We start from the raw sequence: 23815 nt of genomic DNA on the forward strand, positions 1-23815 counted from the left end.
ATATTACAGCTCACAGAGGTTTTAAAGCAAGGGTAGCCCTACGCTGATCCTTTTTTTTGTATTACATCTTATAAAGACAAAACCACTCACAATATACATTATGGATGTATATATTAAGCCAGACAGTATATAGGGCTCATGTTTATTTTAACTAGGTCAATCTCTGTTGACCACAGGATGACACTGAGTGCTTCTGCTGAACATTTCTACAAGAGATTTGAGACCGTTGTCTTGCATTTGTGTAAACTTTTTTATTTATTTTTCAGAAAAGCGTCCCAAGAACCCTTAAGGCAAATGGATGTCACATGAAAATAAATTCCATTATAATTTGAAGGCTTTACATTTGTTTAACAATTATATTGAAAGAGCATGCATGTAAAGGGATTACAAAAAACTATCATGTGTTTTATTTTATTTCAAAATGGGTAATGTGCTGCATCAGAGTATTGTCTCTTCATATTTCTGACAATAGATCCATTGATTATTTTCTAAATATTCATTCTATTCAATAAAAAAATAGCACTATGGTTTTTATACTTAAAAAGTTGTGAAGGAGAAGCATGTCCCTGATGAAGATACTGTGTTTTCCTCCACTCCATTTGCATTTTCCATCATAAGGATTCAATTTCTAAAGGTAACAGTTTGAGAATGCCTGACTTCTCCACTTAACATCCATGAAAAGTTCTAAGAAGCATCACTTCTATTGCTACATCAATACATTTCTACAATCAAAAAAATGTATATTAGGAAAAGTGAAAATTCATTTTTTTTTCCTCTGATCCAGCTTCTTGGCTTTGTTTTGTTTTGTTTTTTTTTGCTTTTTGTACATATCTAGATGGGAGTACTGCAACATTCATAGATGAATCACGCTGATTTTCTGCGTGTTAAGACTGAAAAAAGACACTATTATATGATTTGTCATTATTGTTAACCAGGGTTGGGGTTAATTACATTAAATGTTTCAATTAAATAATGTTGTGAGCTATCCATGTTCAATGACAACTCGATTACCAATATGGTGGCCGTCATTTTTTTCTAATTACAAATAAAATGATCATTCTCCCCCTGTAAGTCAATTACAATTACGTTCTTAATTATTAAAGTTCAATTACAATTAATCACAATTACTGAGCCTTTAATCAATGCTCTTCACAAAGCTAGAACTTTGTATTACTCAACTTTAAGAGAGAAAAACAAGAATAATCCTCAGTTTAGGGCTGGGCGATTTTGCCTAAAAAAAAAGAAAATCTCAGATTTAAAAAGAAAAAAAAAATTCGAGTTTCGATTCAATTTTTGATTTTTTTTAATGCACTTAAAAATCACTGCAGACACAGATATACTGGCAAAAGTGCAAATTTATTGCTGCGAACGTCCTCAACAGTTAAAATGCATAGAACAATCCCAAAATAAAAAGTAAATGAGGTTCTGTCATTCAACCATTTCAAGCTTTAAACCAGGTTTAAGCAAAAGTGCAACAGCAACTTCACAGTAGCTTCAATTTTCTGATTAAGAAATCAGATAACTACATATTCTATAACATATAACATTACAATTAAAAAATAATAAACTCTTCTCTTAGCATCTCAACATAGTGCGAATAAAAAATTGAACATGCCTGTGGCACAAATATAGCTACTCAAAGGGTAAACAAAGAGGGAGCTGGCTCACATCGGAATCGGCAGTCTCAGCAGAGATGCTCAGACCTCCCGATCCACGCACACCTCCTCCAGCCGTTCTGGGGGGACCCCGAGGCGACACCAGGCCAGCTCAGACATAGTCGGATGCCTCCTGGTCGCCTCCCTCGGGAGGTGTTTCAGGCATGTCCTATTGGGAAGAGGCCTCGTGGAAGGCCCAGGACACGATTCAATTGATGTAGCTTTTATTGACATAGTTTCACTCCATTTGGTCTATCTGAACTGACCTCAATAGTTGGTGTTTCTAAACCAACAACCTGTCTTTTGGATCCAATAGCAACTCCACTATTTAAAATGTTTTTCCACTAATTAGCACTAATATAGTGAACTAGATTAACACATCTCTCACAACAGGTTATGTACCACAGGCCTTTAAAACCGCTGTAATCAAACCTCTCCTTAAAAAATTACTTGTCCAATTATAGGCCAATATCCAATCTCCCTTTTGTTTCCAAAACTCTTGAAAAAAAATCATTGCAGGTCAACTATGTGATCACCTACTTAGGAACAATTTATACAAGAGCTTTCATTCTGGCTTTAGAGCCCATCACAGCACATAGACTGCTTTAGTAAAAGTAAGCAATGATCTCCTCTTAGCCTCAGAAGAACCAATACTCTTTACATACTGCAATATATGCTTCCACTATATAACATTATCAGAGAACATGGTATACATTTTTATTGCTATGCGGATGATACACAGCTCTATTTGTCAATGAAAACTCGTTAGTAATTAAAACTCCAGGCTTGTCTTAAAGACATCACATCCTGGAGCCATAACTTTCTCCTTTTTAACCAGGATAAAACCGAAGTGATTTTATTTGGCCCGAAACACCTTAGAGAGAAATTATCAGAGCAAATAGTGTCTCTGGATGGCATCACTCTGTCACCCAGCACCATAGTAAAAAACGTAGGCGTCATCTTTGATACTGACTTGTTTTTTTTAACTCTCATATTAAGAAAATCTCAAGGACAGCCTTCGTCCACCTCTGTAATATCTAAAATCAGGAATACCTTGGCCCAGAGTGAGGCTGAAAAACTAATCCATGCATTTGTTACATCTAAACTAGATTAATGTAACTCTTTATTGTCAGGATGTCCTAGTAACTCACTAACAAGTCTCCAGTTAATCCAGAATGCTGCAGCTAGAATACTAACAGGTACTTACAGGAGAGAGCATATTTCTCCAGAATTGGCTTCCCTTCATTGGTTTGATAAAAAATCTAGAATAGAGTTTAAAATCCTCCTGTTAGCATACAAAGCTTTTCATGATCAAGCTCCTGTATATCTTAAAAACCTGTTAGTTCCCTATCGTTCAGGCAGAACATTCCACTCTCAATTTGCTGGCCTTCTGAAAGTTCCTAAAGTGTCTAGAAGTAGAACAGGAGGCAGAGCTTTCAGCTACCAGGCTCCTCGCCTTTGGAACCAGCTCCCAATATCGGTACGGGAGGCTGCTACCTTCTCCACCTTTAAGGCTCAACTCAATGAATGGTGGCATTTACAGACCTTGGAGTGGCTGTTAGCTTACCATTAAACAGGAAGAGATTCGTCACCTTTATAATAAGCGTTGACTAGCCCACTGAGAGTGAGGCCCAAGGCCAAGGCTGACCGACTTGATAATACTGTATCGTGTTTTTCTGAAGTCTGTGCCTTTTCCTCGCCCTTCTCTCTTTCTGTTTCAGGTGTCTTGAAGCTAGAGATGACAGTTCCTGACCAATGGTTCACGGCTCAACTAGTCTGGGACACTCTGATGGTCTATCTCTCTATCTTGTTGTGTTCCTCCTGTCCACTAACCCCAACCAGTTAAAGCAGATGGCTGCCACCTCTAACCCTGGTTCTGCTGGAGATTTCTGCCTGTTAAAAAGAAGTTTTTTCTTCCCACTGTCGCCAAATGCTTGTTCATGTGGATTTTGTTGGGTTTTTTCCTAATTATTATGATTTTTATATTTCGATAGGGCTATGAGATGACCTTTGTTGTAATCTGCGCTATAGAAATAAAGATTGATTGATTGACTGATTGAATAATCTCAAAAAACTTAACCTTCCTCTTATTTCTTATGATAACAGGTCCGTTTTGATTCATCTCTTGAATTAGTGGTAAAATACACTAAAATATATATTATGTAGAATCAATGTAGAATCCCATTTGTTGCTCAACTCTTGGTTACCTTGTTAGGCTTCCTTATTCATGGAAATATTGGTTTTCATGTTTTTTGTGTGGGCGCCTGAGCCTTTTTTCTGTCTGTGTACCTCTCGATTTACTTTTTTTTGTTTGTTTTTAAATGATAAATTGATTCTAAACTGACAGGTCGTGGGGAAAATTGATATAAAACTAAATTTAGTCATTTTGACTATGTTAAGTCATAGAACTGTAAAATGATTCCCCAGTTTTTCTTTCGACTGAATTGTAATTGAGTTTTTATTGTCATCTTGAATTAGAATAGATTATACTAGGGAATTCACACGTTACAGCAGCCAAAGAAAGACACAAGAAAACTAAATACAAATACAAAAAGAAAAAATTAAGGGGGTTAAAAAAAATAAAATAAATAACTGAACTCAATTACAATTTCATTATGATTAAAACGGCAAAAAACAATTACTATTATACCTACGCCATAATTGTAATTAATTATCAATTACAATTCTAATTTACTCCAACCAAATCGAAACATCAGAAGATATGTGGTTCGATTGGGGAAGGCTGAGTGTGTCAGTGTTTTCAAAGCTACTGTGTATCAGCAATGGCAAAGGGAGTGGGAGAATGAGTCTAGAGGGAGGCATTATTTTAAGTGTCAACCTTGTGTGCAGGGCACTAGACTCCTGTGGGCAACTTGCCGATCAAATCAAGTTAAGATAACCAGATTAAGACTGGGGCATTGTGGACTAGCTGCATATTTAAATCGAATAGGCAAACATCCGGATGGATTATGTCAGTGTGGTCAATTTGAGACTATTTCCCATGTTCTCATGTTCCCATGGCCTGTTCTCATGTTCCCATGGCCTGTGGATGTTATTCTGTTGAAAGGGGAACGTTATTTAAAGAACTTTCAACTCTTGGGCTGACAGTGTTTTCAATAAAGTCAATATTTGCACCAAGAACAGAGTCGATTTTAATAGATAAGGCAGTCGTGAGGTATCTTCAATCTTCCAACCTCTATTTGAGAATCTAAAATGGAGTGACTCTAAGTGAACAGAAGAGGGCAGCATTACGCTTCTTTTAGTGTACAGCCTTTCCGGAAACAAGAAGAAGAAGAAAGAAGAAAGAAGAAAGAGAAGAAGAAGAAAGAAGAAAGAGAAGAAGAAGAAAGAGAAAAAGAAGAAAGAGAAAAAGAAGAAAGAGAAAAAGAAGAAAGAGAAAAAAAAAAAAAGAAGAAGAAAAAGAAAAAGAAAAAGAAAAAGAAAAAGAAAAAGAAGAAGAAGAAGAAGAAGAAGAAACATTAGAAGTTCCTACTCCCACCACTGGGAGGCGGTAAAGCACTAATGTGCTGTTTGCTGCTTTCATTATTAGAGGAAGATATTTTCAGTCGCTTTGTCGTGGGAAACCTCGTGTAATCCTTTGACCGCTGGAAACGCTGTGAATCCTACTCATTGGAGGTAAATAGAGTTTTGTGGAAAACAATAATACGTTCAATTAATCGTGTCAGTTATTTAACTGCAATTTGACTTTTTCTATTAATGCTCTAAAGCCGACCGAGGCAGTTCAATGATCCTGGATGCTAAGTTAGCTCGTGTTGTGCTAGCGCAGAAAAATGACGCCGTGCGACTGAATTGGACACAACTCGTATTAGTAGAAAAGGCATTGAATCAGAATTTGATTAAGACATGTTTATGCACCCCACATGGCACATAATGAGCTTGGGTACCCAAGTTTAAATTTCAGTCATGGATCTTATGGTTGATTTAAATGCCACCTCTGCTTTTATTGTCTATTGCTACCTTTGTTAATTAAATGGTAAGGTATTACTGTAAGACTCAAAACTGCTAGGACTTGTTCATGTACAGTTAACAGGAGAGGTTTATACATATTTGTTTATTCATTGTAACAGCGTAAGTTGATGCCATTTTGTCTCTTTTCAGATACCTGCTGCTTCTGAACCCCTTAAATCTAGGACGTCAAATTTTAACGTCAGGTATGCAGCAGCAGGCTTAAAAAATCTCATTCCAAGCACACACGGCTTATTTATGATACTGTTTACGATGTTGACTATGTGTTGTTTGTGTGCCTAAACAACAATTATTTTTTTCTAAACCGAAAAAGGAGATTGCTTTCTCTGAACTGAAGGAATTTCAAAATTTGGACGTGTTTAAAATGTGTGAGCGACTATTTCATCATGGTGAATGCCATTTTCTTCAAGATGGCATTTCAAATTATGTTGATACATACATATAAAAATATATATACATATGCATGTGTATATCAAAATCCTGGATCCATATTTTAAGCGATTTCTTTGATTTTCTCCTTGCGATTGCAACTCTTTGTGCAAACACGTGCAGATAGTCATTGCTCTTGTCACTGGAAATTGTGGCATTTAATGCACTTTTTTCAAAAAAACCTGTGATCATTTCAACCAAAATGTTTTAAACTGCATTCCTGTCTTTAGCCCATTTCAAATGCTGCTGTTGCACAATTTCTTTACAATGTATTTGCTAACTAAACCTCGTCAGAGTTAATCTGCTTGTCTATACTTGCAATTTGTCAGTCGAAAAATGTCACATTTATTTGTGCTCAGAACTACTCACACTTGGATTTGATAGTATTTTGTTTAATTGTGGTCATCATTTTTGAATTTGTGTCAGATTTACTAAAAATGTAAATTTGTGACACAATAAAGGCTAAAGTTCTAAGATCGAGAAGCCATTATCTCGACTTCGGAGCTTTGATCCACATCATATTGTTTCATATCAGGGCTCGAGAATGCGACTATTCAGTGTGTGCAAGTGAAAATTTTATCTGGTCGCATCTGTGCGAGTGCGTAGGGTGACCTTATTTTCAAAAATCCAAAAGTATGCAACTTCCTCGTCCTCTGAGTCTTCCACCCGTGAATCAGGGTCTGATATGGACACTATACGCACCACCATGTCCCCAAATACACAGCTGCTGCGTCACCAACACTAGGGACCGACACGGTCCGTGCTGCGTTCACGGACACTGGGACAAAGAGACACAGCTGCTACGTCACCTACACTGGGGACAAATGTCCCGGCACGCGGAGCAACAGAGCGCCTGCGGGGCGCGACGAGTATACGTGTGTTTGATAGAAGGCCGTGGGGCAACCCTGGCCTATGTTAAAATAATAGTTTTAGGTGTCGCATTAGCTTCAGCTCCTTCTCCCCTACCTGTCTCACACATTCTACGCCCCGCCCTCAAACACTCCCCCTTCATCTCAATGCAGAGGAAACATGATGACAGATGGTTTGAGCTGAATTTACTTTCTCTGTGTGACTGGCCGACTGTCGGAGGCACAGTGGAGATGTCGAATTGTTCCTGGTTTAACTCCCTGTTATGAATGGAAGCTCGGAGTCAGGCAGAAACAATCGCCCTAGAATTCACTTTTGAGCCGCTCTAGACTTTGTGTTCACGCCACAAAAAGTGAGGTGCACTATGCAAGTGTTTTAAGCACTTTAGGATTCTTCGGTGGGGGTGCTTTCACACCGGTTTAAGCCTGATATATGGTTCAGCATCAGGATCTACCCCGGGAGAATGCCTCACTAGGTGATTGGCCACCCTGCCGCTAGGGGGTGTGGCTGTGTTACAAAAAAGCATTAAAAAGCCCTTGTTTATCTTCCGGTCACAGAAAAATGTGTTTTATGTTTATTATGCATTTATTTCTGGATTATTACTTACCTACTGTACCGAACCATGTGTGTTTTGTTGGACACAAACATTAAAACGATTTCAAAACGTGCAATTTATTTTTCAATATAAACAAAAGTAACTCGTAAACAAAGAAGAAGTGTATCGAGCGCACTGGGGTTTAGGGGACCCCAACCTTGCCGTAGAACGGGCAGCGGGGTAATCTGGTTCACGGCCCCGGGAAGCAGCGAGTTGGGAGCCGGACAGAGCTGTAAAGATCGCTTTAAACATAACGTCATGTCTGCTTTTTTGGCAGCCTCCACAGCATGTTGGTCATTGTTTACTGTTAATGAAACACACACAAAAGCACCGTAGCTACAGGGACGAGGCAGAGTAGCGAAAATAACAGAAAACACACCTTTTATCTGGGATAGACCCCGTTTGGCAGTGCTTCAGGAAATAAAAATTCTCTGGCGCTTTTAGTCCGTCTCGTTTTTCTCTCTGACTCAATCCACTGGAGAAACAACTCTCGTATCGCTCTGCAACAAGTTGAAATATGGCGGTGTGACTGGTAAAGGTAGAGACCAGGGCTGAGGTTTGGAGGGGAGCAATCACAGCCCTTGTGAGGGGGTCTACGCCAAAGTGCGTCTATGGCGGGGGATTTTAAGCAGAACCGTATATCAGGCTTTAGTCCCGGACTTGGTCCGAATGGTCGCAGGACAGCTGATAATTTGATCACCTTGGTTTGGCTCTGTTTGCGTTCAGAGCGCAACGTCTGATCTGCGCCGAACATCCTCTGGTGCTGTTTCATGAGCTAACCGCTTGATGGGACTGTTACTAGAGGGAAAATTGTGTGGGCTGAAAAACAGAAAACTGAAGAAAAGGTTCTTATCTCTGGGTCAAAGTGAGCGCAGAACCTTCTTGTTGTTTCACAACATTCAACAATGGAGCAGCACAAGCTCAATGTGGCATTTTGGCTCCTAGAATTTATTTCCTGGTAAGAATTTGAGTGGAAAATATTGCGATTTTGACAAAAATAGATATTAATTTTCAATATCACCCAGCCCTACTCACAACTGTGTTCATTGCACATTAAGTATATATATATATATGTAAAACTTCAGTTTTTGGCATTTATATTTAACAAATTGTCTGCAAGATTATTTTTTGTCTGCACTGCTCTGCAACATTTATTTTGATGCAACTTCCACAAAATGTCTTCATCTCTCCAGGAAATTTAATCTTTTCTTTTGACTCACTGACATGTTTCAGGATTTTGGAGAATTTAAAGACGATTTAAAAACCAACACGCCTGCTCAAGAATTTAATTCATACCAAGAAAGAAAGCTCCATATCGTGGGATCTCGCCATGTCTCGACGAAGAAGCCGCAGCCCTTCACTTGAGCGATTTACTCAAGGCTGCTGCCACAGTAACGACCCTCGAGATTTGGAGAGAAGGATTTTTGTTGGAAATTTACCGACATCCGAAATGAAAAAGAAGGACCTCGAAGACATGTTCAGGCCATACGGGAAAGTAGTCGGTCAGTAAACACATGATGTTTTTGGTAGCCCATTACATCACATTCAGTTTTATTCAATACGACTGGCATAAATTTTGTTCCTGGAATGTTTCAGCACTCTGACATTACCAGAAATACTAATTCTTAATGTGTTAGAAACACAAGTGGTGCCTTTCAGAAAATTCATCATAGTTTTGTGCTACTTTAAATATTCCTTTTCCAGGCGTGTCCATGTTTCGTGGTTTTGGATTTGTACAATTTGAACATCCTGAAGAAGCCGAAGCTGCGAAGGAAGGCCATAAAGGTCGCATATATAAAGGTTATAAAATAGGTAAGACTTGACTGCAGAATGTGTGATTTTTTTTTTTTTTTTTTTTTTTTTTTGTGAACAAAGCGTTTTATAGCCAATTAATGAACTGTGAGATAAAATATTTCATTTGAAGAACTTTTGCATATGTGAAAGGTGACAAAAACAAAAGCTACATTTATATTTGTATTTTTATGTCTGCACTTCATGAACAACTGAAATAAAAGTTTGACATTAGGGTTCTCGCCAGCGCTGTTGAGTGTAGACAAACCCCCCCCCTGGCGTTGTAATTTTGCTCCCCTACGCTCACTTTTCAACAACAATTTTTTGTTGTTTGTTCTTTTTTTAATCGGTACCATTGTGATAATTGTTGTAAAGGCACCCCCCAACTTGCCGCTTACTGGCACTGTGGACATGGTTACCTCGCTCCGCTCTCTGGCGGAGACGGAACCCCTCACTTCCGGCATGGACTGTCCTCAGTACACCCCAACACGGTGACCGGACCACGGCAGTTGGCTCAAGGGGTCGGTGGCAATTTCGACCACCCACCCGACTCGACCCGTCTCGAAACACGGGCCGCTGTGTAACTGCACAGCAGAGCACAGTGAATGGAAGCATGTTGACCTGCTCCTTTTCTTACCCAATAATTTCTAAGTGAAGACAGGAACGATGATTAGTAGCTTTACATTTGTCCCAGCACTTACAGTCCCTGGCATTAATAATTAATTATTTATTTAACGGAGCATAGGGCAGGATCTAGAAATCAAAATCTATAGTGACACCACAGTGGTTAGGGTAACTGCGACCATCAGCCAAGCCGTCGAGGGGGCGCGCATCAACTGTTTACAGTTGATACTAGAGGACGGATACCCGACTGAACCCTGACAGGACCTGACAGCACCGGACAGGTTGGGTTCAGACAGATATTTCGAACTGTTGGTCGTGTTGGGTCACAGTGTTTGCGTGTAGCGTTCTTCCTTTCCTGCACTCTGCAGCAGCCACAGCTGATGTACTGTGCTCCGCGGGGCAACTTGGGTAGGAGAATGGAGCAGAGGACATTCTTAAAGAATACATCATTGAAACATTCCTTTTTCAGCACACTAACAAATTATCCTTATCTTTGATACTTGGGATATGTAAATAGATCTGATGGGTCTCTTGTGTGCACTGCGCCTTTGTTAACATTAACAGTTGTTAGTTAATAAAATTGGTGATTACCACTAAAACAATTGTAAATATGTAATTTCTTTGAAGAAAATTAGATTTTAATTGTGACACGGTTATTTATCTACTCGCTATTTATGTGACTGTTTACTGCAAGACCTGTGCACATGCCTCTGCATTTATCTGTGGAACCAAACAGTAGTTTAGTCCACCGTGCTTGTCTTTTTTCAGTCTCCAAGCTGTCTTCTCATTCTTTTTTATTTCCGGTTGCGGGCTGCCTCTTCAAACCGTAGAGAACGTGCACCAGCGTCATTTGACGTCACCATCAGTGTCATTTGACTTCACATCACCAGAACTGCTCGGGGAAATTGGTATCATAACAGCAGTACAAAATGTATCACATAATCTTTTCAAGGCAATAGGTAGAAATGTGTGGGCTAGGGATGTAACGATTAATCGTAAGGCAGTTAAAAATCGATTCATAGGTATCACGGTTGATATCGATTTTCTGAAAATTGAATCGCAGTACTTTTTTTAACAAGCAGAGGGCGCTATCCACAAGTGTAGGCGGTGTGCGGAGTCTGCTTATACTTTCTTTCTGGCCGCCTTCTATTCTTAAATATGTTAATAAATGATTCATTACCCCTTTAGCATCGAAAGAATATCTGTAATATTACTTGAATATATGTAAAAGTCACGTTTTTCTATTAGCTCTGTCTGCTAGCATAGCTTTTCTTCTTCACTGCAAGATATCTGCATGCCAACCGACCACTGTATTACCAGCGCCCTGTGCTGGTCCAAACAAATATGACGTAAATCATTGCAATCACGGTTTTTTTTGTTTTTTTTAAAGTCCAATTGTCAAAATACATTTTCAGTTGCACTTTTAAAAAGAAAAATAACTATTATGCAGTTTTGCATTGTTTATTATAGAACCAGAATTTAAATTAATAGGCTTCATTTTCATTTGTATTATTCCTCTATTTCATTCAAGATTTATTTTTAGTTAAATTGCATTGTTTTGAATAGTTTATCAAGGAATTCTTTTGACAATGAAAAATAAAAGAAAAATAGTACTGTATTTTCTAGTTTTTTTTCCCAAAAAAAAAAAATTGTCTACAGTCCCATTTTGTAAAATAAATTGTGAGAATCGTATCGTGAACCCAGTATCATGAATCGAATCGTATCGAGAGTTGAGTGAATCGTTACATCCCTGGTGTGGGCTCATTCTCTATGGTTTAGAGCGCTTAATCACCCATTACCATTTAAAACAACTTAAAATGAATGTTTTTTTTCTCAAATCCTGCCCTATGCTCCTTTAATATGATTACTGTTAGATTTGGTGATTTGATATAAATAAAGATAATAGTGATACATTTGTTTTGTTACTTTAATGAATGGCTACATACACATTCCTTAAAAAATAACAAAAATAACCCCACTAATTTTGGCCCTCAAAGTTATAACTTTCATAATTTTCCACAGCGCTTGCTCGTTCAACATGCTCCCTATGCTGTGAAAAATTCCTGGTGAGAACCCTGCATGAGTTCTAAGAGCATTGGCAGGTTGCGTTGGTTCAGTCAGGGAACAATCATTTGATAACTGCACGATACTTAAAATCTCACCCCTCATGGCAAAATAAAAATGTGTTTAGACTCTATGGACTTTGTACCTCGCAGATCAGAAATTACAACTCTTTAGAAAAGAAGTACTTACCTAGTACTTGTTAAGCAGTTTTTGCCCATTGTTGAAATCAGCTTGTTGTGCTCAGTGCTAGCTGTCAGCGCTGCTTACCCTGATGGCCTGCAACTGAAAATATTTCATTTAGATCACACGTGTCAAACCCAAGGACCGTGGGCAAAATCCGACCCTTTAAAGCATCTTATTCGATCTGCAGCAGAAAGTTAAAATGTCAAAGGAAACTATGAATCCTTGAGTAAATTAACTAATTCAGTTGTGTATTCAATTAATACACAAATTCAATGAAACTCCAAAATGTTAGCAGGGCTCACATTTCCGCTCTATTCTAATGGCATTCACACCAAACGTGTCGGGCGTCAAAAGCGGCAGGTGTACATTCACAATATATAGTGGACGCTCTTCTAGGGAGAGTCAGAGGTTCCGCTGCACGTCCGGCGCCTCCAACGCGGCCGACGCTTGAGTTGGGATTGTTGAACTTTTGGAGCATATGGCGGTGCATCGACCAATCAGGAGCGTTCCCCAACCGTGATGTATTCAGAATAATGAGAAGAAAAAAAACACAAACCGGAGGTGGAGACAGATGGACAGGCGCTCTTCTGCTTGAATAGAGCGCCTGTAGTTGGTGTACTGGTAGGAGATTCGAGTCATTCGGGTCAGCAGGTCGTCAAACTGGGTACGGGAGAGACTGAAGTAGCGCTGAAAGCGTCTTTTGTCCGAGCCCAGCTCTGGTGAATGCAGAAACTGTGCCGAGGCGCAAATAAAGCCAAGCCACTCTCTCGATAATGTAGAGCTGATGAACGGGAGTCGGAGGCGGCGTGTTCAGCAAGGAAGTCCAAACTTTATTCTCCATTCACCCACACTTCTCTATAGCCCTCTGACATCACAGTGCACACACTGAGTCACACCAAAATACATCCGACTGGAAACACCGCCTTCTCAACACAATTCCCCACCATATCACAGTCACTGGGTGAATTATGAACGTAACTGATCGCCAAAATATCCATTGTATAAACGCCACCGGCAACAAAAGCCCCTCCCCTCGGCGTACCGAGCATCTTCGACGTTTGTTACAAGCATCTGTATTCATTGAGCACAAGCGTCCAACTACGCACGTGAGGCACAATTTTGACGCCCAAAACGCATTTGGTGTGAACGTACTATAACCCTTATCACATGATGGCTGTCATTTTTAATTTCAAATTGTTAAAAACTCAACATTTTTCCCAAGTCCTGCAGTTTTATTCAAGTTATTCCTCAAAATTTCCCCAAATTACATAAAAATGGGTCACAAATTAAAAATAAATTGAAAATCAAAATCCTTCAGGGCTGACATTTCACTTATTGCGTTGATACTATTATCAGTGCCATACGTATTTTATAATTTATTTATAAGTGGAAGTACATACTAGAGCACAATCATGATTAAATTATGACCCACTTAAGATAAACTGCTCCATATTTGTCCCCTGAACTAAATTAGTTTGACACCTCTGATTTAGATCTTTTTATCTTTTTGAACTCCAATGAGTGTATTTGCTTCTTCGTTTCACATAGTTGCATTTTAGCAATTGTTATATTTAATTTCTTGAAGAAAAGAAGAACATTTTGTGCCTTCACCTCTATTCGACCGATTTTAGAACCCCAATTTGTTGCATCGTGAAATTTTCTTCCACTTGACCATTTTCAAACTGGGATCCTGAGCACAGTTCCATTTGGCGCATTAAGCTGTCGACGCCATCTTCTCATTTTTGCGTTAACAGTGGCTGACGTACCATTTACCTGTTGTGTTCAACATTTGGGTTGGTTTACTTTCAGATGTAAATATGGCCGTGGAGCGACGGAATCCTAAAGCTCAAACCCAGACGAGCTCACCTCGAAGGTAAAGTATCGCACAATGGGTGTGAAGAATTTGCATCGTCTCAGAGAAAATGTTAGTTTTTAAAAACGTTGCGTGTTTGGAGATTTTGGTGACACCCGTTTGGCCAAAATTCACAAAGGTGCATTTACTTTGTCGGTTAAAAAATGTCCATGTTTTAATATAAACACAAGACACAGACTGATTTAATTTAAGGGTCTTTGTCTCTCACATTCTTGACTCTTTGCGTTTTACACACCAGTATTTGGTCAGTTCTCATATCTCTGCCTGTTGCTGAAATATCCTGCCAACTGATTTAATGTGAATAAAATGCCAGTAATACCTGCTTTTTCAAATTATCTTTAGAGTTCTACCTTAGCGAAGCCTTTTGCTACAACTGTTTTCTACACGTGTATACACGGGACTCTCAGTCTGCCACTATTTTATGAACTTTTTGAATACCTTGCTTAATAGTCAAGGAATTTTCTCAGCTGTGATCAATTAAAAAAAAAAAATGTAAATTTTATTTTTTTCCTTTTTCTTCAAACTAAAATTAAATTTTAATTTACCCTGCTTGTGTTTGTCATCCTAGGTTGACACCACATGTAATGGAATTTTTTTGCAAAAAGTATGTATGCTTTTTCTATTTGCTGGCCGAGTACCTTCTCACCAACCTGGCGTCTGTGACTGGTACCAGTGTCTATGGGTCAATTTTAATATGTTAATACAGCTCAAAGGGAGCAAAACAAATCAAGGTTTTACGTTATCTGTATTTTATGTTGCCAAAAAAAACTGCTGCTTTTCTCATCAACTTGAACCTCTTTACATTTTGCCTTTTTTTAAATTTGATGCTCAAACTCCAAACAGACAAAAATCAAATGTATTTGAAGCACAGCGGCTTAAACGGTACACCCATGTATTAGCCTTGGTAAGCATGTTTCACTCAAACTAAAGTTGTTAAAGACATTGCACTTGTAAAGACTTGTTTTAAACCAGAACTAACAACAATATGAAAAAAAAACAACTAATAAATAAATAGGCAATAATTTCGTATGGCGGCACTCGTACAAGTGGTTAATAAAAGGAAAGCCGACGGACCAACCAACGTTTTGCAAACGTCGTTGTTGCGACTACTCTGATACGCTCTGGAATGCATCTCATACGACTTGTCGCCAATCAGCAAAAGTGCCGTAGGGTTACGTGACGTTAAAGGCCACACTGAAGGATTCATTATCGTCCTATCCTCACCTGCTGAGGGTTACGGATGGTTTCAGTCAGGTGTTCTCAACACACAATAACATGTACTGTTTCTCTCAGGGCCCCAAACAGCAGTTATGGGGATGCCAAAGATCCACGGCCTCGGTCCCGTTCTCCAATCTATGGGCACGACAGTCGCGATGGACGGCAGCCACGGAACGGCCGTGACGGGAGGGGTTCCAGTCGAGAGGGCAGGCCGGGCAGAGACCATGACTATCGCTACCGTGGCTCGGAGAGTCGAGACAAGGACAGGGCGGATCCTCGGGACGCGCTATACAGGTGAGGAGCACCCGCAACTTCCAGTGCACCACATGGCTTTATTTTACAGTGTAACCTGGAGCTTGTCCTGTGATACAGTGACGACGTAAGCAGAGCGTACCGCGGTGGTGCCGAGGAGCCGTACCGGAGGAAGGAGGAGCCCTTCAGAGAGCCTTACCCTGATCCGTACGCAGGGCGTAGAGAGCCTGAGGGTATGTTTACCAGGGTTGGGGTCAATTACATTTTTCAATTTATATATACATCTTTAATTATTCATGTTCAATTACGATTACGCTTACCAGCATCTTTTCCTATTACAATTAAATTAGAACTGTTATTTTTCCTCTGAAAGTCAATTAAAATTACGTTCTCCATTGACACATGGATTCCCTAACATTGCAATATGTGTATTGCTCTTCAACTCAAAATTCCAAAATAAAGTTAAGTAAGCATATAAAAGTACAAAATAAGGCTTTCAGAGTCAGAGGTAGCATTCATTAAAAAATAAAAAAAGCAGTGGGTGCCGGCAGACTGTCATGGTGTCCTTCCTCAACCAACAGAATTTAAGATTTATGTTGAAAACGCATAGGCCTAGCTTACTGAAAAAAGTGCATCTTTTAATTCTTCACTCATATGAAAACAACATCTTAAAGTAATACACTCCACCACTCACATTTTTCTTAAACTCAAAATTCCAAATGCTAGTACAGAAAGTGCTTTGCCAAACAAAAAAGAAAATTAAGAAATAAATATGGGGTTTTAGAATGTTCATTTATTAGTACTTTTTGTGTCGACGTCATTGATTACGTTCAACGCGTTGTCCCGGCCCCAGTTCTCCCTCTTGTTATTTCTTGAAACCTTGAGCTGTTCTGAGGGACCAAACTGGGTTCTTTGTTTGACACAGTCAAACTATTCTGGATGGTAAGTGGCATCTCATTATGCTCGAATTTCCAGAAGAATAATGCACGTTACACTTAGTGTTTTTCTCTTTTATAGTTTCTTTAATGTTTCCACATCCCTGATTTGTCGCCGCTGCATCATGCACAATTTCTACAAATTTCCACCTTTCTACCTCTACTGACTGCCACCATGTTTCCTTTCCCCTCTGACCTCACTATCAACCGCCTGTAACCTATGACCACGCCCCAAAGCGTTCTGGAACTTGTAGTTTACTCTGAAACGGTCCGCAACAGTTAACCCAAAACAATTTTTTTTTGTAAAATCACAATCATTAAAATCATTTTGATTATTTTAAAGTTATTTACCAATAAAACAAACCAATTCACCAACTTAAAATCATCGCCCTAAATGGAAAAAAGATAATTTAAGACGTGGTAATTTTCAAATAATTTTTAAAATTGTATGGAAGTAATTCATCAAACTGGTACAATTAACAAACAAAAGAGCTGACATGTTTTAGTCACACACAGTCTTTTTACTTTAACTAAAATGGTGTAGCATTAGCAACACTTGCTACATAACAAGGCAGCATATCAGTCGAATGATTTCCATTTGTTTTTGAGGTGTAACACTGGTGTCAATAAAATCCTACTTTAAGCAGTGTTTGAACCCCTCATTTCACACATTTTAGGCAATCATATCCTTTACAGGATAAAACATTACTGCTTTGGTTACATTAGACCTGGCTGATATAAACCAATATTTATATCTATATTTTTCCTCAAAATGGCAATATAAATTGGATTTATTTTAATTTTTAATAGTTTTACAAGAAAAACAATGGGTCAAAGTCAGTGGAGAAAAAGCCACAAAGATCATTTTATTAATCACTAGGAGCACAATATCAACATTTTGTGTCACGTTTGACTTTGTCCTTCATTAAGGCTGAAATGTGTGATTAAAATTCTGAGTTGCTGAAAGTAGATTTTAGAATAAATCACATTCAGGACACTGTCCCTTTAAGAATGTGTAAACAGCCCCCTGAACTGCAGCTCCTCTCTGCTGCGGAGCGACAGAGTTAAGTTACAGAAGAGAAATACATGCAGTGTTTTCTCAAACGTCTCTCAGTCCTTCAGTCAGACAGACGCTAACACAGAAGTGTGTCCGTGCGCTGGGGGGAGCAGAGCGTATTTCTGCCCTGTTTCAGCGCTTAATAGTTCTTCGGTGTCTTTAATGCTGACGAGCAAATGGTGTGATTTGGCAGAGTAAAAAAACCTTTGGATGAGCTGTGTATGAACTACAGACATATGATGCAGCCACGGCACTGCAACGGTTAAAATGTGAAGTACAGACGGTTCTACGATCTACGTGATTTGGGAGATTGTCGTCATGTTTTAATCTTTAATGATCTAATATTGTCAGATCGCACACCCTTACCGTGACATAACAACAATATTGAGGCACTTGTAATACCACTATCGTCAATACTGTGACATCCCTAGGTGGCAGCAGTTCCATGCTGTGTGTAGAACAGGAGGCACTTCAGAACTTAGTTATCAATGAGAATCTGAAACATTAAACCATTGGCTGTTTCAGAGGAGCATCTTCAACCTGAGGAGCGTCGACGTAATGACCTCTACCGTCAGTACTACGAGGAACTGCAGCGACGCTGTGACACAAACCGCCCTGTGGACTGCTCTGTGATCGTTGTGAACAAGGCTCAGAAGTATGTTCACACTCTGCTCAGTACTGCACATGGACCACTGAACGGGTCTGAGGTTGTTCCAGCAGTAGACGATATGTTTTCATTTCATATGGCTCCTCCCCCTCTCTTTTTCTCTGTGTGCGTGTGCTTCTAAACCAACTGTAGGGAGTATGCTGAGACGGTCGGGAGGAAGATCCGTGACCTGGGGATGGTGGTGGACCTGATCTTCCTCAACACAGAGGTGTCTCTGACTCAGGCGCTGGAGGACGTGGGTCGAGCTCGCACCCCGTTTGCCATCATCATCACTCAGCAGCACCAGATGCACAGATCCTGCACCGTCAACATTCTGTTTGGTACCCCCCAAGGTAACGAGGAAGAGATGCTTGAAAACAATGGCACCATAAGCAGCACTGTGAGCTGACTGTACTTTTCTTTCTTTCTGCAGAACACCGAAACATGCCAATGCAGGACGCCATGATGCTGGTCGCCCATAACTACGACGCGTACAAAGTGGAAACTCGTGAAAAGGAACGAGCGGAGATCGTGGGGAAGGCAGCCAAGATGGCCGACGACGTTTTGCTGAGGGAGCCGGACAGAGAGACCCATCCTGTGTCTGTTCTTACCTCCATCACTTTGCTCTCTGAGAACAGGTATCACAGTCCATGTGTTTCACACTACAGCTGATGCACTTTCACATCTGGAATTAATTGCACACTTGAAAAAAAAAGTTCAAATTTTGATGTACATTAAAGTTTAAAACAAAATTTACTTGAATTTAAAAATAAATTCATGTACTTTTATTTATTGTTACTGTTGCCGTTTTAATAACTGTTAATAAATAGTTGGAAAAACCGAAAAGCTTGAGGGGTCTCACAATGAATGACGCCATGACAGAAAGGTTTTCAAAGTGTTGATCAACAAAAGTGATTTAAAGTAGCAACAGAACAAAACAAAAGGGACTGGAGATCCTGGCCAAACTAAACAAAAGTAGGGAGGACACTGGGCCAACCCTATACAGGGCTGTCACACCCAGCATCCACCCTCTAAACCAGTGTTTCTCAAATGGGGGTACGCAATAGCACTACAGAGGGTACCTGAGAGAAAAACATTAACAAATGAAAGCATTGCAAGTACCGGTATTAGGTTTTATGTTTATACAACAAAAGCGCACAAAATAAGGAAAAAATATACTGAATAATAAATAGATAAGACAAACAACAAAATACACAAAATGACACATGCACTAAGAAGAAAATACTATTACTAGCAACACACAAAACCATAACAAAGACGCACTAAATGAGAGAAAAATACACAATATCGCCATAAAATACACAGCAACAGAAACATACAAAACGACAAACACCAAACACACACAGAGAGAATAATTTAAATAATACCAACAACACAAATGACAACAAAGACACAAAATAGAAGGAAACTGTGCTGAATAATAAAAACAAACAAAATGACACAAAGTGATAGAAATGATTTTGATCAGAACATGAACCGAAAATACAAAGGTCAATGTTGGTTTCACATTGAGGGATTTGACAGGAAATTATAAAAACTATAGAAATAGATCTATTCATAGGGCACTAAATACTTTTTCAATCACTTATTTACAAATTTAGAGTCTTTAAAATATGTTATTACTCTTTCATTCCATCATTATGCTCTATTGTTGTTTTTTCACAGAATTGAGTAAAATGTAATGGCTGGACAAAGGAGTATTTGGATTCAAAAGTAAGAGAAAGGGGTACTTGAGAACCACTGATTGAGACAACAAAAAACACAATCTGTTTTAAGACAAAAAATTTAAAGACTACTAGTAATCTCCAGCCTAAACTAAAATAACAAACTTACAAATTGTTGAGTGGGGAGCTGAAGAAACTCTCCCCACATGTCTGCTGCTGGTCCAATGTTGTGCCCCCTCTCTCCTGGTCCTCTCAGCCCTTTATACAGCTCCTCCTCCCTATCCACCTGATTACTAATGTGAATCAGGTCTGTTAGGTGAGAGGAAGGAAGGACAGGCTGAGAGGCCATGAGACAAAAGCTGTAACAGTTATTCTGTTTTAAAACAAAATTAAAATAACAAATTAACAGTTTTTTTTTAATTTTTTTTTACAAATTAAAAACCAAAACAGAAATGCAGAAACCACAAAAAGCAGAAAGGCAGTGTTTTTCTGTTTTAAAATTAAATTCTGTTGCATTTAAGAGATATTTGGACACTTGCATGGAAATTGAGCAATGCATACTGCCACCAAGTGTACAGGAGTTGTAATGACATGCTACATCCACACAGCGAGGACAAATAATATGTTAAGGAGTAACTTATTTAGACAATTTTCAAAATTGTTTCAAAAAGACAAAAAAAATCTTATGGAATTATAAAGCGGAAGTCGAGGAAACATCAAAGTGATCTCTGACGAAGACTGGCAAATATCTCTGTGAATCAGGCCCAGATTGACCTGAGACTTTCAACATGGCTGCTGCTTGGTTTAAGGGTGTGTAACATCACATTTGTTAGGACTGCAATCATATCGTTGATAAATTATTTCATAAAAATTGTCTTAAATGCAGCTTTTCATCTTTAAAAAAACACCCATAAATATTGACCATCAGGTGTCCTCAGTGAGCAACGTTTGGAACTAAGGTGAGTAATAATAATATAATAAAAATAGACACTTCTCTCTCAGCAAGCTGCAGACATATGCTAGCCTATATTACAGTGCTAAATATTAAGCCTACCACTTTTCTAATACATACTTCCTATGGGTACTGCACTTGTCGCATTAACCTAGCTTTAGCACTAACCTAGCATTATTCTATTGAAAGGGCTTCGAGATGACTATTGTTGTAATTTGCACAAAATAAATAAAGTTGAATTGAATAGTGTTAGCATTCGCCGAGCTAGAGCATAAATTGGTTTGAAAAGGTTGAAAAAAATATTTTAATGGTTTGAAGGTAGTAGCTGAACGTGTTAAAGGTTGAATGGTCAAAATCGGTTGAAGAATGGCTGAAGAGACATTTCCAATAGAAATGAATGGGAAAAGAAAATAACTTATAAATCAAAAAGTTTAAACATTAGAAATTATAAAGGTACAACCATAATCCTCGGGAACTTTCTGAATTTTTTGATAGCTTAATTGTCAAAATCGGACCAACAGTGTAGGAGGAGTTAGCGACAGCTAGTGTTGTTCCGATGACCTTTTTGGCCCTGACACCGGTCCCCAGTTGCGTAGTATCGGCAGATACATGCCGATACCACGATGTTTAAAAAAAAAAAAAAATATGACCTGTTTTTTTTTTTTTTTTTCAAATTCTTAAGAGCTGCATACTCAGTTGGATGTAAAAATAATTGTCATGACTTGGTTTGGCACAGTTTAAACCTTTGTGAAACAGGAAAAAAAACATTTCAGAGTAAATAGAGGGTAACTTTTTTTATTGTCTACCTGGTATGGGTGACAAATGAATACATTTTTTTTGAAACTTGAATTTTGGCTCTCAAATGCCAACCATAACCATACGTGTTTTTGTGATTAGGAGTCAGGGCAGCAGTGAGAGTCGGAGGAGGGTTGGACATCGAATTTCAACAATTCTGATTATTTTAAGAGACATGGTCAAATAAGCTGAGCTAACCATGATCCTCTCCATGAATTTTAATCCTATGAACTTTTTTACTTTTTATGAACTTTACTAGGATTTTCTCACAGGGCTGTTTTCAACTAGTATATGAATTTGAATATAAATATTACACATTTTCTTTTCACAACCTGAGTGTGTGATGCTGCAGTTACTTACACATTACTGTGCTCCTAGTGATATGTCAACCTGGTGCACAATATCAAACAAACAATTAGGAACAACAAGTACAACCCAGTACAGAACAGCAGCAGTATTAAATCAGAAACAATTCATGGGTATTAATAATAATAATATTAATATACGTTATTGATCACATCACAGTGAAATTATTTTCTCTGCATTTCACTTATTTGCAGCAGTAGTCTGACACAACATTGCGGGCGCTCCGGGAAGTAATTTGGGGTGGAGGAGGGAGGGAGGCCTGCTGGATACCCGGGGCAACTGCTGGCACAGTGTGGAGTTTTTGTTTCAAGCGACGGACGTCACACCGGGCCGTAGCCAGGCAGGAAACGGTGCCAGCGAATCTCTTACAAGGGCGCCCGCGGCAAGTCCGCCATGGCCCTCGGAGCCGGCCGTTTGCTAGACGGGGGAGGCTGACTGAGTGGAGCGGCCCCGCAGCGGAGACCGTAGCCGTCTGCAGGGGGGAGAGGGTGAGACTCGTATTACGCCGGAGGGAGCAGGGTGGCCAGAGACCCCTCGGTGTGGAGGGGTGGGGACCGCTGAGTTATGAGGTGGCTTCTTCCTTGTTGGTGTTTGGCTTCTTCTTCCGTTAAGCGGACTGGGCATTAAAAGTAGTTTGAAGAAGAGTTTGATGTTGTAAATTGGCTGTATCGGTGTGTGGATAGTTTATACTTGCCGATACCAATCCTGCCTTTTAGTGCCGTATCGGGACCCCTCCCGATACCAGTATTGGTATCGGCACAACATTAACAAAGACGGAAGAAAAAATTATGCTTCCTGCATTTTCACTAATAAATTAAACCTTAACATATTGTTTAAAAAGAATCTTGCGGAATTGTTAGCGAGGACAAACGCAGCCAATATGTGGCGGTCCATCATAAATGCATACCTGCCATGCACTGAGGATTGAAGTGATAAAGGATTCTTGGTGCATGTCATGTCCCCCACCAGACTGACGCAATGCTTTTATTGTGTTCACTGTTTCTTTGTCACTAACCGTGTGCTGATTGGACAGGTTTTTAACCCCAGAGGAGCTGGAAAGTCTCATTGTGTACCTGAAGGACAAAAGAGCTCGTCTGGTAGGGAGTGCTGATCCTCATGCAGGTGAGTTCAATAACTTTAACATTCTTAAAGCTGCAGTATATAGAATCGTGAGACTTGTATAGGAACAACTGTATCAATCTGTAGTTCCTGCTGCCACTAGCTCACAGAGGCAGGTGCCGCTCAGAGCAAAGTGACAAACACGACTCCAAATGAATTGCGTCTGTTCTCTCCACTTGCAATGTATCGCCTGTTCTCACTCTTCCTCTGAATCCAGTACGTGGGGCAGACCCTGCGCGGTCACGGGGGTCCACAAGGACTGAAAGCAGACCTCATTGAGTCTGTTCTGCCCGAGTATGTTTGAGCCATCAGTTTTTCTTTTTCGCTTGTAACCGTTGTGCCTGAAGTCGCGTTTGTACCGGACGTGACTGAAGTGATCACAGCTGCTTCAATCACCCGTGATGATTTGCTTGAACATAGTGGCGCTTTTTGGTCACTTCATCGCTCCAATGACTCAATGACAAGGAACAATGTATATCTACGGAGCCGGTGACCGGGGAGAGAAAGAGCTCATCACTTCTTCTCCGGTCGTACGTTTACAGCATTTATCATAGACAGCGCCGCTTTTGCGGTTTAAATGATCAACTTACAGAGTTACTAAAGAATGAGTTCACTCAGAATTTAGGCTTAAGTTAGCCGCTTTCATTTTGTCCCGGTAAGTTGAGGACATGTAGTTGCTGCTTGAAAAGTTCAAATGTTTCAACTTTGAGAGACAAGGTCGG

The 23815-nt window shown here is 39.5% G+C and overlaps 1 protein-coding gene across 1 annotated transcript in view; it reads left to right on the forward strand.

Moving 5' to 3' along the window:
• Nucleotides 1-5147: 5147 nt before the first annotated feature.
• The window catches only part of ncoa5 (nuclear receptor coactivator 5), a 36562-nt gene continuing 17894 nt past the window's right edge, over nucleotides 5148-23815 (forward strand). Inside the window, exons 1-11 of the mRNA XM_028446029.1 lie at nucleotides 5148-5291; nucleotides 5775-5827; nucleotides 8767-9035; nucleotides 9238-9345; nucleotides 14005-14068; nucleotides 15362-15580; nucleotides 15659-15771; nucleotides 18056-18185; nucleotides 18330-18529; nucleotides 18610-18814; nucleotides 23008-23096. Of these exons, the coding sequence (XP_028301830.1) occupies nucleotides 8864-9035; nucleotides 9238-9345; nucleotides 14005-14068; nucleotides 15362-15580; nucleotides 15659-15771; nucleotides 18056-18185; nucleotides 18330-18529; nucleotides 18610-18814; nucleotides 23008-23096 (1300 nt within the window). The 5' untranslated portion in view covers nucleotides 5148-5291; nucleotides 5775-5827; nucleotides 8767-8863. The remainder of the gene's footprint in view (nucleotides 5292-5774; nucleotides 5828-8766; nucleotides 9036-9237; nucleotides 9346-14004; nucleotides 14069-15361; nucleotides 15581-15658; nucleotides 15772-18055; nucleotides 18186-18329; nucleotides 18530-18609; nucleotides 18815-23007; nucleotides 23097-23815) is intronic.

This window comes from Gouania willdenowi, chromosome 5, assembly GCF_900634775.1.
Source record: "Gouania willdenowi chromosome 5, fGouWil2.1, whole genome shotgun sequence".
Taxonomy (NCBI): domain Eukaryota; kingdom Metazoa; phylum Chordata; class Actinopteri; order Blenniiformes; family Gobiesocidae; genus Gouania; species Gouania willdenowi.